The sequence below is a fragment of the Spermophilus citellus genome (genome assembly GCF_964194105.1).
Source record: "Spermophilus citellus genome assembly, chromosome: 1".
Lineage (NCBI taxonomy): Eukaryota > Metazoa > Chordata > Mammalia > Rodentia > Sciuridae > Spermophilus > Spermophilus citellus.
The window spans coordinates 26,806,339-26,820,178 of NC_138182.1; the positions used below are offsets into that span (position 1 = coordinate 26,806,339).

At 35.5% G+C, this 13,840-nt stretch overlaps 1 protein-coding gene across 4 annotated transcripts in view; it reads right to left on the bottom strand.

Annotated features, from left to right (window-relative positions):
* KATNAL1 (katanin catalytic subunit A1 like 1) overlaps positions 1-13,840 on the bottom strand; it is an 81,470-nt gene that overhangs the window by 35,366 nt on the left and 32,264 nt on the right. For 3 of the 4 annotated variants that reach the window (XM_081281576.1, XM_081281575.1, XM_081281577.1), the window contains 3 exons: positions 11,035-11,200; positions 2,520-2,647; positions 1,815-1,920 (listed from right to left, as the gene is read on the bottom strand). In XM_081281576.1, the coding sequence (XP_081137702.1) occupies positions 1,815-1,920; positions 2,520-2,647; positions 11,035-11,200 (400 nt within the window). The remainder of the gene's footprint in view (positions 1-1,814; positions 1,921-2,519; positions 2,648-11,034; positions 11,201-13,840) is intronic. The other variant, XM_081281578.1, reaches the window with a different exon arrangement.

The following is a 13,840-nucleotide window of genomic DNA, read 5'->3' on the forward strand; positions in this document are numbered from 1 at the left end:
CCTAAACAAACCAATAATGAGGAATAAGTGGCAAATAAGTATATGGGAAAATGCTCAACATCACTGATCACCAGGGAAATTCAAGTCAAAACCACAATAAGATGTCACCTTACCCCTATGGCTACTACCAAAAGATAAAAACATAATAAGTGCTGGTAAGGATACGAACAAAAGAGAACTCTCAAATACTGTTGGTGGGAACATAAATCATACAGCAATTATGGAAAACAGAAAAAAAAATTAGAAATAGAACTACCATATAATCTTGCAATCCCAGTACTGAGTGTACATATCCAAAGGAAATAAAATCAGTATGTCAAAAACATATCTGCACTCCCATTCCATTGTTTATTGTAGCACTATTCACAAGAGCCAAGATATGAAATAGCCTAGACTTTCATTTGTGAATTAAGGAATACAATGTTATGTCTGTCGTGGAATAGTATTGTGATGTGTGGCAACAGGAATAATCCTTGAGGACATCGTGTTAAGTAAAGTAAGTGAGGCATAAAAGGACAAATACTACACTTTCTCATTTATATGTGGAACCTAAAAAAAATGGTCTCAATATTAGAGGATGGGAAGGGCATGGGAAAGAAGGGGATGGGAAGAAGGTGGTCAACAAGTAGCCGGATAGGAGGAATAACCTGTAATGTTCTACAGCAAATAGCGTAACTATGGCTGACAACAATTAATTGTATGTTAGCTAAAGAGGATTCTGAATGTTCCAACATAAAGAAATGACAAATATTTGAGATAATGGATATGCCAATTACTCTGATTTTATCATTATACACTGTATACTGTTTGAAATATCACACTGTATTGCATAAACACACACTATTTGTCAATCAAAATAAAGTACATATTAGAAATAAAAGTGATCTATAATAAATATAGTCTTTAAAAGCTTTCAAGCTATGAGAGGCAGTCTAAGCATTATGAGTGTTTCAGACTATTCAGGTAAATTCACAATGTGTCCTCCTCTCTTTCTGGCCCATGAATAAAGAGGATGAAGCATTCAACAAACAAACAGACCTTTCTAGCTAAGCCAGAAGAGCAAAGTAAGAGCAGGCTTTCATTACATTCTACTAATCAAAATAAATGGAAGACTCTGCCTATGGCTAAGTTAAAAAAAAAATATATGGCTGGGGTTGTGGCTCAGCGGTAGAGCGCTCGCCTAGCATGTGCGAGGCCCTGGGTTCGATCCTCAGCACCTCATAAAAATAAAATAAAGAGGTTTAAAAAAAATATTCCAAGCAGGAAGGTAGTTTCCAGAGAGCTTGGGAGAGTTTCTGATATGTAGAATGACACTGTGAACTTAAGGGACTTGGGCCTGGATAGGCTTTAACTCTATGGTAGCAGGTAAGCTAGAAAGAAACAAACTTTCTGATTTTGTCTGAGAATTATACTGAGCCTCGATTAAATGAAAATCAGAAAAATTAATGACTAGTGAGAAACACAACAACTTAAAAAAGGTATTCATTTGATCAAACACTTATTCTGTAAGACTATGTGATATTGCTGTTTAATTTATTTTTTATTTACAGAAATAACATCTTGGAAATTCTTAAAATTGGCCTCTAGCTCAGACTTGAGGGGGAAAAAAACCAAAAGACAATAGCTTCAACCCTCCAAGCCCATGTTTGGCACACAGCCACAGCACCTAATTCAAACCCATGTGTTCTGGATGTCCACAGACCTCCCCTGACATTCACAAACCGTGTGAGACACATAAACATCTCCAGCAATGCTGCCTTTCATTACCATGCAAGCAACATTCTTATACCAAAACTACTTTAATAAATCCTCACCTTCCACGGCCTTCTAATTCCTTTGAAAAAATCAGGCATCCACATTGGAAGAACAACAGCTTCTCTTAGCAATTTCTTTGCTTCTTCGAGATCTGCTATATCATCCCTGTGTAAGAACAACAAAGTTTTATGATGTTTATCCAGGATGCTATGATTTATGGTTGAAACTAATTCTTTTGTATTTTTTACTTATGAAATTATTTTAATATTAAGAACATTGTTCTAATCCTTACTGCATAAAATGATCAGTGAAAACACTACAGTTATTAAGACATGTTATTTAATTAATGAACTTTGTCAGTTAAATCAACATCAAATTAATGTGAAATATCCTTGGTTTTACACACACACACACACACACACACACACACACAACCACTGAGCCACAACCCCAGCCCTTTTTTATATTTTATTTAGAGATAGGGTCTCACTGAGTTGCTTAGGGCCTCACTAAGTGGCTGAGGCTGGCTTTGAACTCACAATCCTCCTGTCTCAACCCCGCTAACCACTGAGATTACAGATGTGCACAAACACATCCGGTTCCTTGGTTATATTCTGACAGAAGGTTCCCATCAATTCTATGTACTCATATTATCAATGAACATAATCAATAGATTAATGGATAAAAAGAAAAGGCTCAACACCAAGTCAATCTATGATCTGTTTTCTCCTCTACTTTAATTCAAGAATTTAAAAGACTCTAACCAATGAATGCTGGGATTCCTGGATACAATGTCTCTCTCAAGGGCTTCCACCAGATCCTTATCATATCCAGCACCATCAAATTTTGGAATTTCACCATCACTTGCACCATCTTGCATATTTTTTCTTCCCTGGGGACAGGTATAAAAAAGTTCTGATCAATAACAGGATCATTTTAATTAACATCATTAAGTTTTCAAAATGTTATAATCACTTTTTTTTTTTAAAGTGGGAGTTGAACCAGGGGCACTCTACCACTGAGCTAAACCCTCAGCTCTATTTTTTGAGACAGGTTCTCACTAAGTTGCCCAGACTGTACTCAAATTTGTGATCCTCCTGTCTCAGCCTCCCGTGTCACTGAGGTAACAGTCATGTGCCAACATAGCCAGCTATTATCATTTTTAAAATATCTTCCGACAATTTAAAATCGTGTTTTCTGATTGTTCAAATGCCTTTCTTCCCTACGTATCAGAATTAGATTAACTGGTCAAATTTATTATAAATATCTTCAAACCTACAATCTTAGGGGGATAATTGCAGATAAAACAAAAATGTTCCTTGCTAGATCCAAACAGACTAGAAAAAGTCTCTCTGAACTGGTAAATGGAGAGGATTTCCACCACTACTACAGAATAATTAGAATATTAATACATGACAAAACAGAAAATTAATTCACTGAGACTACTATGTAGCAGAAAATCCCATATACATTATTAAATATAGCAACCTGCAGGGTAGACATTATTTTTCCTTCTTTTTATAGATAAGAATAAGTAATTTAAGTTTACTAGTAAACATGAAGGTGGAGATTTATTTTTTAAGGTGGAGATTTATTCCAGTCTGTCTGCCTCCCTAAACCCATACCATTCCATCAGATCATCTCATGTCTAAGATGAATTAAAGAGGGCAGAACTATTAGATTCTCCAAAGAATCTGAGAAAGAGGCTGCAGACGAGGAATAGTCAGGACTGGGCAACTGCATCTTACTGAGCCTGTTCCTTTAACCATAAGTAACCCCTCATGATTCAGGGTTTCTTCCAGTGGGTTTTTGAGGCACATCATAAAGTCACTGTAATGACAATGATAAAATGACCACTTCAAATCATATTTCTAAGATCATTAAAGCAATATGCTTTTACCCCAAATTCTTCATTTAATGACATGGTGGCTTTATTTTAAAAGTATATACTAGGGTTTCTAGCTATGGAATATTGCCAAAATTCACTCAGCTTTGAAGACACTTACATAAAACACTAATTTGCCAGAGATAGTTCAACTAGGGAACTACTTTGACAGGCAGAGCCAAATACCATGCCCATAGCATCAGCCCCAAGTTACCACCTAAAATAAAAATGAAGGGTGGAAATGGTTAAAGTGAGTCAACCTCCTGAAAAAAGACAACAGAACAGGGTGACCTTCTCTGATCCTATTCTTCTGAGATAAACAAAAGGAACAATAAGTGCTGAGAAGGGACTAAATAGCTCCCTTTTGTAGATCCTCCTGTTATTTTAGCCACCAGGTAAAGACCAAACAGTATTCTAGGGAGCTGACCCCCAAGGGCAATATGGCAGCAGTATTAAATTAAATTTTCAAGAAAGAGCCTCACATTTCAATGACATATCAATACTGACACTATCCAAAGAAGGAAATTGCTGGCACAATGGCATACGCCTATAATCCCAGTGGCTCTGGAGGCTGAGGTAAGAGGATCGCAAGTTCATAGTCAGCCTCAGCAATTTAGGAAGGCACTAAGCAACTCGGTGAGACCCTGTCTCTAAATAAAATACAAAATAGGGCTGGGGATGTGGCTCAGTGGTTGAGTGCCCCTGAGTTCAATCCCTGGTACCCCCCAAAAAGAGAAGTAAATTTATGGCACCTCTACCAAACAAACATAATATAAGTTCAGCACAGAGTCACATTTTATATTACGATCAGGCCAATGCTACAAAGTTATTTAAACAAATCAATGGAACACTCTACGATTATTTTTAAATTATTCTAGAAATAAAATAACCAAGGAATACAAGAGAAATTTATACAACTATAGCTTAACAAGCCTTCACAGGGCATTGTTGCTAGTCTTGCTTTGCATCTTAAAAAATACTGACAAACAAATTATAGCCAGGGAAGGATGTCCAGGGTGACAAAGGTTTAAAAAATATGCCACAAGGAAAAGATAAGAACATTAGGGACATCTAAGCTGCAGAAGAAAATGCTAATCCAGCAACACAACCAACTACAACTACCCTGCTTCATCTTACTCCAAAGAAAAGAACCAGGACCCATATCAAGTAACAAAGAAGCAGATTTCAGATCAACAAAAGAAAGAATTTTTCTAACAATGGTCCTGTCCAACAAAGAAGTCAAATCTCTTGTTAGGCAGTGAGTTGCCTGACATGATTACTGGCTAATCAGTAATAAAACCACTGGCCTGAAGTCATGAGGATGTCTAAGCTGAATAAGAGCTGACCTTTGATTCTTTCTGTAAAGCCACAGTCTCTCCTTGCCCAGTGTTGCCTGGACTCACTGGCCCAAGGCAAGTGCAAGATTCCTTGCACATCTAATTATTTCTTTTTTTAAAAAAGTAACTTCATAAGGGAGAGAGAAGGGAAATTGCATGGAAATGAAAGGAGACCCTCATTGTTATACAGAATTACATATAAGAGGAAGTGAGGGGAAAGGGAAAAAAAAAAAGGGAGAGAAATGAATTACAGTAGATGGGGTAGAGAGAGAAGATGGGAGGGGAGGGGAGGGGGGATAGTAGAGGATAGGAAAGGCAGCAGAATACAACAGACACTAGTATGGCAGTATGTAAAAACGTGGATGTGTAACCAATGTGATTCTGCAATCTGTATATGGGGTAAAAATAGGAATTCATAACCCACTTGAATCAAATGTATGAAATATGATATGTCAAGAGTTTTGTAATGTTTTGAAAAACTAACAAAAAAAAAGAAATGCAAAAAAAAAAGTAACTTCGTGTTCTCTTTCATATCTGTTCAGCATGTCAGACTGATAGCTTAAAGTCATACACTACTTACTGGGTGGCAGGCACTATTGTAACTTCTTGACATATACTAACTAACTTGTTTTTCCTAAAAGTCCCATAGGGTAGATACTTTTATTATTTTTACTTTACAGATGAGAAAACTGAGGAATAGAGAGGATAAGTAAATGGTCCAAAGACACACAGGTAGAACCTAGGTGATTCAGCTCCAGAATTGGTGAATTTTGTTCACTCTGGCATCCTGCAGCACACACCTGGGCTACTCCTACCCTGATGTGAGCAGCAAACCCAGGAAAAGTTGGACAGGGTCGCTAAACTGCATTCTCCCCTAAGATTATTTTGCAAAGTAAAATAGGTTGATATATCAAAACAGTGCTTTATAATTCTGGTGTCATGTACTGCACTGGAAAACTAATATAAAACACATTTAGGTTGAAATAATAGATCCAGAGGATTCTACATACTTACCAATATATCTGGTTTTTTTTCAACAATATTTATGAGTATTCACTATGTGCCAGACACAGGGAATATATCAATGAACAAATACATAGAAACCCTGCCATCATGAAGCACACATGCAAGTTAGAGGACACAGTATGTAAAAAAAAGCAAAATAAAACATTTAGGGGCAGAATTAGCAAGTATAAATGCCTCAAGGTGGAAGTAGGCTTGGCCAGTTCCAAGAACAACAAGGAAACTAACAAAAAGGAGAAAGAGGAGGGGGAAAGTGGGTCAGAGGTAATGGATGCCGGTCCATGTAGGGCCTTATAGCCCATTATATGGACTTCGGCTTTTAGTCTAAGACAGAAAATCAATGGAAGTTTTTGTACCGAAGAGGAACATAATCTGACCTCTGTTTAAAAGGAATTCCCTGGCTGCTATATTATAAATAGACCAAAGTAAGGGGTTGTCTTGTGCTCTATTCTACCATTTCTGTAGTACACTGACAAGCTAGCATGAGTGAACCATCCTAAGAAAGGAGAAAACATTTAAATATGGCTACTAAGAGCCACATTTAATCTTACTATATATGAAATACCACACTGAAACAGAGCTCATGAACTCCTAGTATAATAGCCCTGAACAGTGGGATTCAATGGGTAAGTGGGATTGAAAGTGGGAGTCAATGAGCAAGGTTTGAACACAGCAAAACCATTCAGTCTATGAAAATATGTTGAGTAGTCTTTTGAACGAGGGGTTAAAAGATTTGAATATGAACCTTCCTGTGACCCAGGAGCTCATCCCCTCTCTCAAAGACTAAGCTGATGTTCATACTGGAAAAGAAAACCAAGTGTGGGTTTTTGTAAAAAAGCACCAACTTCCACAAATAAGGTTGGAATTACAGATCATAAGTTCAATCAAAGAGTTTAGATTTTAAAAAAAAAAAAAAAAAACTAGCCGGGCAGAGCGGCACACACCTGTAGTCTCCGAGGCTTAGGAGGCTGAGGAAGGAAGATTGCAAGTTCAAAGCCAGCCTCATCAAAAGCAAGGTGCTAAGCAACTCAGTGAGACCCTGTCTCTAAATAAAACACAAAACAGGGCTGTGGATGTGGCTCAGTGGTCGAGTGCCCCTGAATTCAGTCCCTGGTACAAAAAACAAAACAAAACAAAAAAAACTACTTTATTATAACATAATAATGTTATAATTATAATTTATAATGTTATAAATTAGCTGCCATAATATTTTAAAAAATTTGTGCTGTGATTTACTACCCAAAGGCCAGAATATTTCTTAGGACCAAGTCACTGAAAATACAAATAGTTAATAAGCATACGAAAGGGTTTTCAATCTCATAAGTTGTAAGGCAAATGCGCAATACACAGTAAACATGCTGGTAAAATCACAAGTAATACGATTACACCTAAAAAAGACTGGCAACATTAAATGCTGGCAAGCATGTGAAGCATCATTCTCCATAGGTAAGAATGGAAACTAGATCACTACTTTGCCAAAGTACTTGGTATTATATACTAAAGTTTAATTCATAGAAATCCTATAACCCAACAATTCCACTCCTAGAGATATATATACTCTCCAGAAACACACACACACACACACACACACACACACACACACACACACCTCAAAGGAGATGAATATAATGATCTCAGGTAGCATTATTCATAACAGTTCCAAACTAAAAGCAATTCAAATATCCATTGACAAGAAATAGTTTTAATTGGGCTGGGGCTGGGGCTCAGCGGTAGGGCACTCGCCTAGCACATGCAAGGCCCTGGGTTCGATCCTCAGCACCACATAAAAATAAATAAATGAAATAAAGGTACTGTGTCCAAGTACAACTAAAAAAGGAAATAGATTTAATTACACATATACTGTATAACAATGAAAATAAATTAGTGTATTTGCAACAGCATGGAAGACTCTCACAAATATATTTAGAAAAAAAAAAAAAGCCAGATTCAAAAGAATGTTTAACTGTACATAAAGTTTCAAATGAGGCATAGATAATCTATAGCACTAGAAAGCAGAAGAGTGGTTGCCTCTGGGAAAGAAAAAAATGGCAGAAATTAGAAGAGATCATGAACATAACTTCTGAGGGACCAAATGTTCTACTTCTTGACCCTGAGGGTTACACCTATTATAGGACAGTTACAAGTTACATAACAATGCTATGCTGGAACTGTTTCTTTTTGACTTGTGAGAGTCAATAATTAAATTTTCAGGAATTTTGTGAGCCAGCTATGAAACACTGCCATTATTAAAAAGTAAATTACACAAATTTAGAATGTATTATGTTTTTAGAAAAAATAATACTCAAAATTCCTTTCTTCTAATGACCTTAGCGTTATCTATTCTCAGGAGGTTATTCAAACCTACAGTATCTGTATGGTGGAAATCCTGTATGGTAGAAGGCTACCCATTCTCACCTAGAATCATTTCACAGTGGCATCATGTGGAAATCTGTCACAGTGGACATATGCTACAAAAAGAGCTGATTTGTTCTGTTGATTGTCTAGACTTTAGAAGAGAAAATTTTTAATAATGCAATTAAACTAAAAGTGTGTCATTTCAATTGTTGTTACATTATAAATAGCACACAAAAAAATTTTTCCATATGTGTAAATTATCCAAATTATCAAAGCTGCTCAAGTCACTGATGAACAAGTGAATTCCAGCATATTTTTATTGTTTAATTACCATCTTACTAATAAAAACACATTATCCACCAACATTCATTTCAGCAGTACATTTCCCCATCAAATGCAAATGCAGGTCAGGTACAGAAATGAAAACTGGGCCAAATCAGCAAAAGCATTCTGTGAGAGTCCACTGGCTCTATGAAATTTACAATAAAAATATAAGGTAGTTTACTGTTTATAAATTATGTGCTACACAACTTTTCTATCAGATTTATAACAAACTCGCGTGTGAATGTGTACTTGTGCACGAGAGTCCTCAAGGACAAGTAAATTTGCTACTACACTAAAAATTCAAATACACAAAGAACCTTGGGCAAGATATGTAATTTCTCTTATCCTCACTTTTTTATATCAATAAAGAGTACAGCAGCAGCTTTCAAAGTTCTGACCATGACTTAACACAATAAATGCACTTTAGATCATAAGCTAGAATGCAAAAATATGTTGATACAACTAAATTTTTATATATTTACATAACTAAATTTTTTCTAATACTGTCTTTATTATGGGCAATAAACTGAATTTTCTAGTTCATTTATTTATTTATTTATTTATTTATGCTGATTTTAAAATGAAGCTGACCAAGGTGGGGTATAGGGATAGAGACTATAAGGGATGCTTCCAATATTCACTTTCAAATTACCTCTCAATGAAATAGGATATTTATCAATTTTACCTAACAGCTTCAAACCCTATCATAGAATTCAGTTAGTTTCAGGAACTGCAGTATTCTAATGAATATTTGAGGGTTATGATAATCAGAATCAAATACACCTTTCAAATTCTAAGGAAGTTTCCATGAGTTTGTTTAGTTCCTTTTATTTTTAGTGACTCAGAAAATCCTTTATTTCTGAACAAGTGGAAGGTTTCTCTCTCTTTTTTTAATAAATGGCTTACTTTACAGTGACATTCTGAGTACCTAAATGTCAATTTAAAAAAAAGCTAATATTTAGAAAATTATTTGAAAACATCATAAATGAAAGACTATCTTATAACCTCCAGACAAAAAGGTACTGGATATTCAAATGCTGCTTGGTTGTTTTGTTCTCGGCTTCAGCATCATTAACACATTTAAAAATCAACATTTACTTATTCTAGATTATTTTTTTCAAATCTAATTCAGATTTTAACAATCTAGTTTGGTATGTAAGAATACTACATAATATGGGAGGGGGGGAATACAAAGATATGCGACTTTACAAATTCCATTCTTCTAGGCTTCATTTTTCACTCCTGGCAAGTTACTTTAGCGCTATATACCACAGTTTTCTCATCTGTAAAATAGCAATAATAAGATACCTACTTCTTGAAACTGTTGCATGAATTATTATGTAATCACTCTGAATGGTGCCTAGCAATAGAAGAATCCAATAAACCATGGCCACAGTTCTTCTCTTATACTACATGAAATTAAAGACAAAGTTCATTATCTTGTTCTAAAAGTTTACCTAAAAGCTAATATCAGAGTAAGGGTTGGACTTCAATCCCTACTTTTATTCTCTAAAATGCAAACTAAGGTTAGCTGAACAAAAATGAGAAACAAAGAAAGAAACAAAGATGATACTTAACATACATATTTTCAAGATCCATTTGTGTGGCTTTTAATAATGGGGGGAAACCAGCTCAATTTCTTAGCACGAAATAATTTATTGGTATCATCATTAATTCCAAAAAGGACCTGAGATGGATTCACCTACTGTTTATGAAAATTTATTTCAACAAAACACAAACAGCCAAAAAATATAATCCATTTTCAGTATCTTCATAAGGTAGAGAGGTAAATATGTCTTCAACTCTCTTTTGAGTAGAAATACCCAGAAAACACCAGTTTTATTCTGTCAGTCTCAACATTCCTAATGCCTAGGAAGCTGGTCTATTTTGAGTCCAATGGAAGTTTTCTCATTAAAGAAAACAAGTCTTATTGCACTTTACAATTTCGGCTAAATAATTTTTTTTTTATTTTTAGCAGTAGTAAATCATATCCCTCATTTCATTCTGTGAATCTACTTTCTTATAAGTCTTTCTCCTACAACTATGTTTTCATTTATTATTCATTTTCATTCCAAATATTTGTTAAAATACTGTTTTTAAAGTGTCCAAACGATTTGAAATACTGCTACAAAGTATCTATTTTACTAAATACTTGTATGGTGTCCATGTTTGCTCTCTCAGGTTTTTTACATTGCAGCATGGCCTTCAAAATATAAAGATCACTCAGGTTTTGAATCAGACTCTTCTTTTAACTCTTTCACATTAAAACCATGGACCCTGAAAAGCCAATAAAAACCGTAATACCACCAAAGTCATGTGTTTCAAGTGGAGTGAATTACAAAGAGACAGTCTTGCCTTGTCATCTCTCCCTCTTGCTCTACAATCCTTGTCCCTACTTGTAGGTTTTTCACTCTTTGATATGGGATGTGCTCGGCCTACAGGTCCCCGGGCTCCTACTCCTGCCATTTCTTTCCTCAGAGGTCTTACTTCTCGATTGGGACGCCTGATTTGAGGTGGAGCTCTGACAAAAAAAAAAAAAAAAGTAAAAAATAAAAATTAATCAAGGACAAAAGTATTTTAATACTACCTTAGTAAATAAAACTGTTAAATCAAGAAAGCCCAAAATCTCGTATTTCCAACTCATGACCATGACTACTAGGCTGGTTTTCAATTTTTATTTTTTAAAGCACATTGTTTGATAGAATTATTACATACATATAAATGATACATAAGGTAGCACTTTGCCAAAAGTAGCTATTAATCACCAATAGAGGGCAACACAGACTACCCCCTGTAATAAATAATAGCATAATGGAAGACCAATTACTTTACTCATTGCTATCCTAAACCAATAATACGTAACTTTTTTAAAAGCATTAAAAGCTATTCTTTAAGAATTCAAAATAACTATTTGCATAGTTTACAAATTTTTTTTTAACAACCAAGATGTTTTTCTCTGCTTCTGTACTGAAAAATTCAACATTTCACTCATCAAATTACAAATGACAGGACTTAACAATGAAATTTTCTTATAAACAAAGTAATCTCTTTGTAAAAATATTATTCATGCTTTAAAGTGTCCAAAATCACAGGATCATTTAAGATATACTGCCTCCAAATGTGATTAAGAATCATGATAAACACATGTGTGTGCACACAGAATAGCATATTTTGTTTCTTACAATGTGAAACTTGTCTCCTTCACACAGTAAAGATCTGAGGTTTCTCAGCCAGTATTTAGTAATCTCTGTATCTTGGGTGAGGGACCTTTATCATTTTGTGTCTAATCTTAGTTCTTCTTCCTTGACTAGTCTCTTCAGTACTCCTTCCTTGTTTCTCTTGATGGCTGTGCTCATATAGCACTTCAGATCCCTTCTAGGTGTTGCTTATTTGTCCCTGTACCATACCTATTATTCCTTTCTCACCCTCATGTTTTTAATTCACCTAACTCATCAGTGAGTTTAATTCCTAGTGTCAGTAAAGTTGACGTAGTATATAACTGTACAAATCCAACAAGATAGAAAAATGGATGAAAAGTTGCAAAGGTGGTAAACTTAGTGCAAAACATTTTGGTTCAAAAAAGTTAAAAAAGGGCCAATGTGTTGCCAATCTAAATATAGTATATTCAGACTGTTGGAATTATACTACAACCTGAAACTGCAAAGGTAAAAATGGATGGTGAAAAACGGTGTCTCCCTTATAGATACAATTAGGTTACCATAACCTGACATCTTACTCCCTGGGGTTCAGTCCAGTTAAATATTTATTGAACGCCCATTAGGTAGAAAACAGCCTATAAGAAATGAAAATAAATAAGCAATCTTGTAAAAAAAAAAAAATCACTGGAAAGGAACTAGAAAATAATGCATACTAAAATGGATATAAGGCACTTTGAAACTTAAAGTAGATTACATCATTGGTTCTTAGGACATTATTAAAAGTCTTTTCAGCATTCTGTCAATAAAATAAAAATGCAATTAGACTTGATAAAGAATTCAAGACTAATAATGATAAACTGCTCTATTTCCAGTACTTCAATGCAACCACTGGGGTTTTTTGGTTTTGTTTTTTTTTTTTTTTTTTTTTTTTGGTTGTTTGTTTTTAACCTATTTTTTTTTTCTATTGTGAAGAGGTAGAAAGTAGGAGTACAACTTTGCTTTTATTTATATATGTGTGTGCATAACATCTTTCCTGAATCATATTCATGAGTACAACCAAAGTCAGTATTATGAGACCAACAATCTCACCAACCAGGACACATGTCAAGTTTGCCCTTTTGTTAGCAGCTATGCCTACTATTTAAACATCTGTCACTGTTTGTGGTCCTGCTTTGTAGACTCAACAGCCAGCCAGCCAAAAGCCTCTCTGCTCACCAACAGCAAGGCCAGCCCTTACAGCCACACAGCACAATGCTCTGCAGCTGCTGGGTCTGCCTGTTAGGCCTCACTGCTTAGGGTCAATCTTGAGACAGTCCTTCCACCTTAGCTTATGCTTTCCCCCCTGCAACTTGTTATTTAATAGTCATGTAGGAGCTCTACCACAGGCCATTTTGTGTACACATCTAGCTCAGGAAGGCTATGTAGTAGAATTATTTCAAATTATTTCAGAGCTGGCACATAGGCTGCCAAGTATTTGCTATTGCTGACCTTGTCCTGCCACTCAATATTCTGATGGGCTCATAAATGGTCTGAATGAATCTGCTCAAGTAGCCAGATGTTCCATTTGTGTCAAGTCCCATGTCTCACAGGAAGTGTGCCTGTGCTTTGGAAGTCTTCAGTTCCATCTCACTGCAGTTTGATATTACATTTGTAACAGACTCTGACAACTTCCCAAAGGACATCCTTGATTCTGTTCTGTACTTCTTTGTCCATTAGCGCATCACTGCACAATGTCATGCTTCACTTTAAGGACTCAGTGACAGCTTCCAGGCTGTGTAAACAATAAAACTCTCAAGGCTTCTTTTGCTAAGTATCTCTTTAGAAAGACACTTTATTAGGGTTACACAGCATCACTGACCTCTGTCCTAATGGTCAAAAAGACTGACACTATAATAGCCTACAGCATTTCAAATACAGAGAATAACTGATCTAATAACTATTTAGATCTATAGATGAAGACAAAAATGTCCACTCTGTGCTCACTCCTCCTACTTGTGATCTCC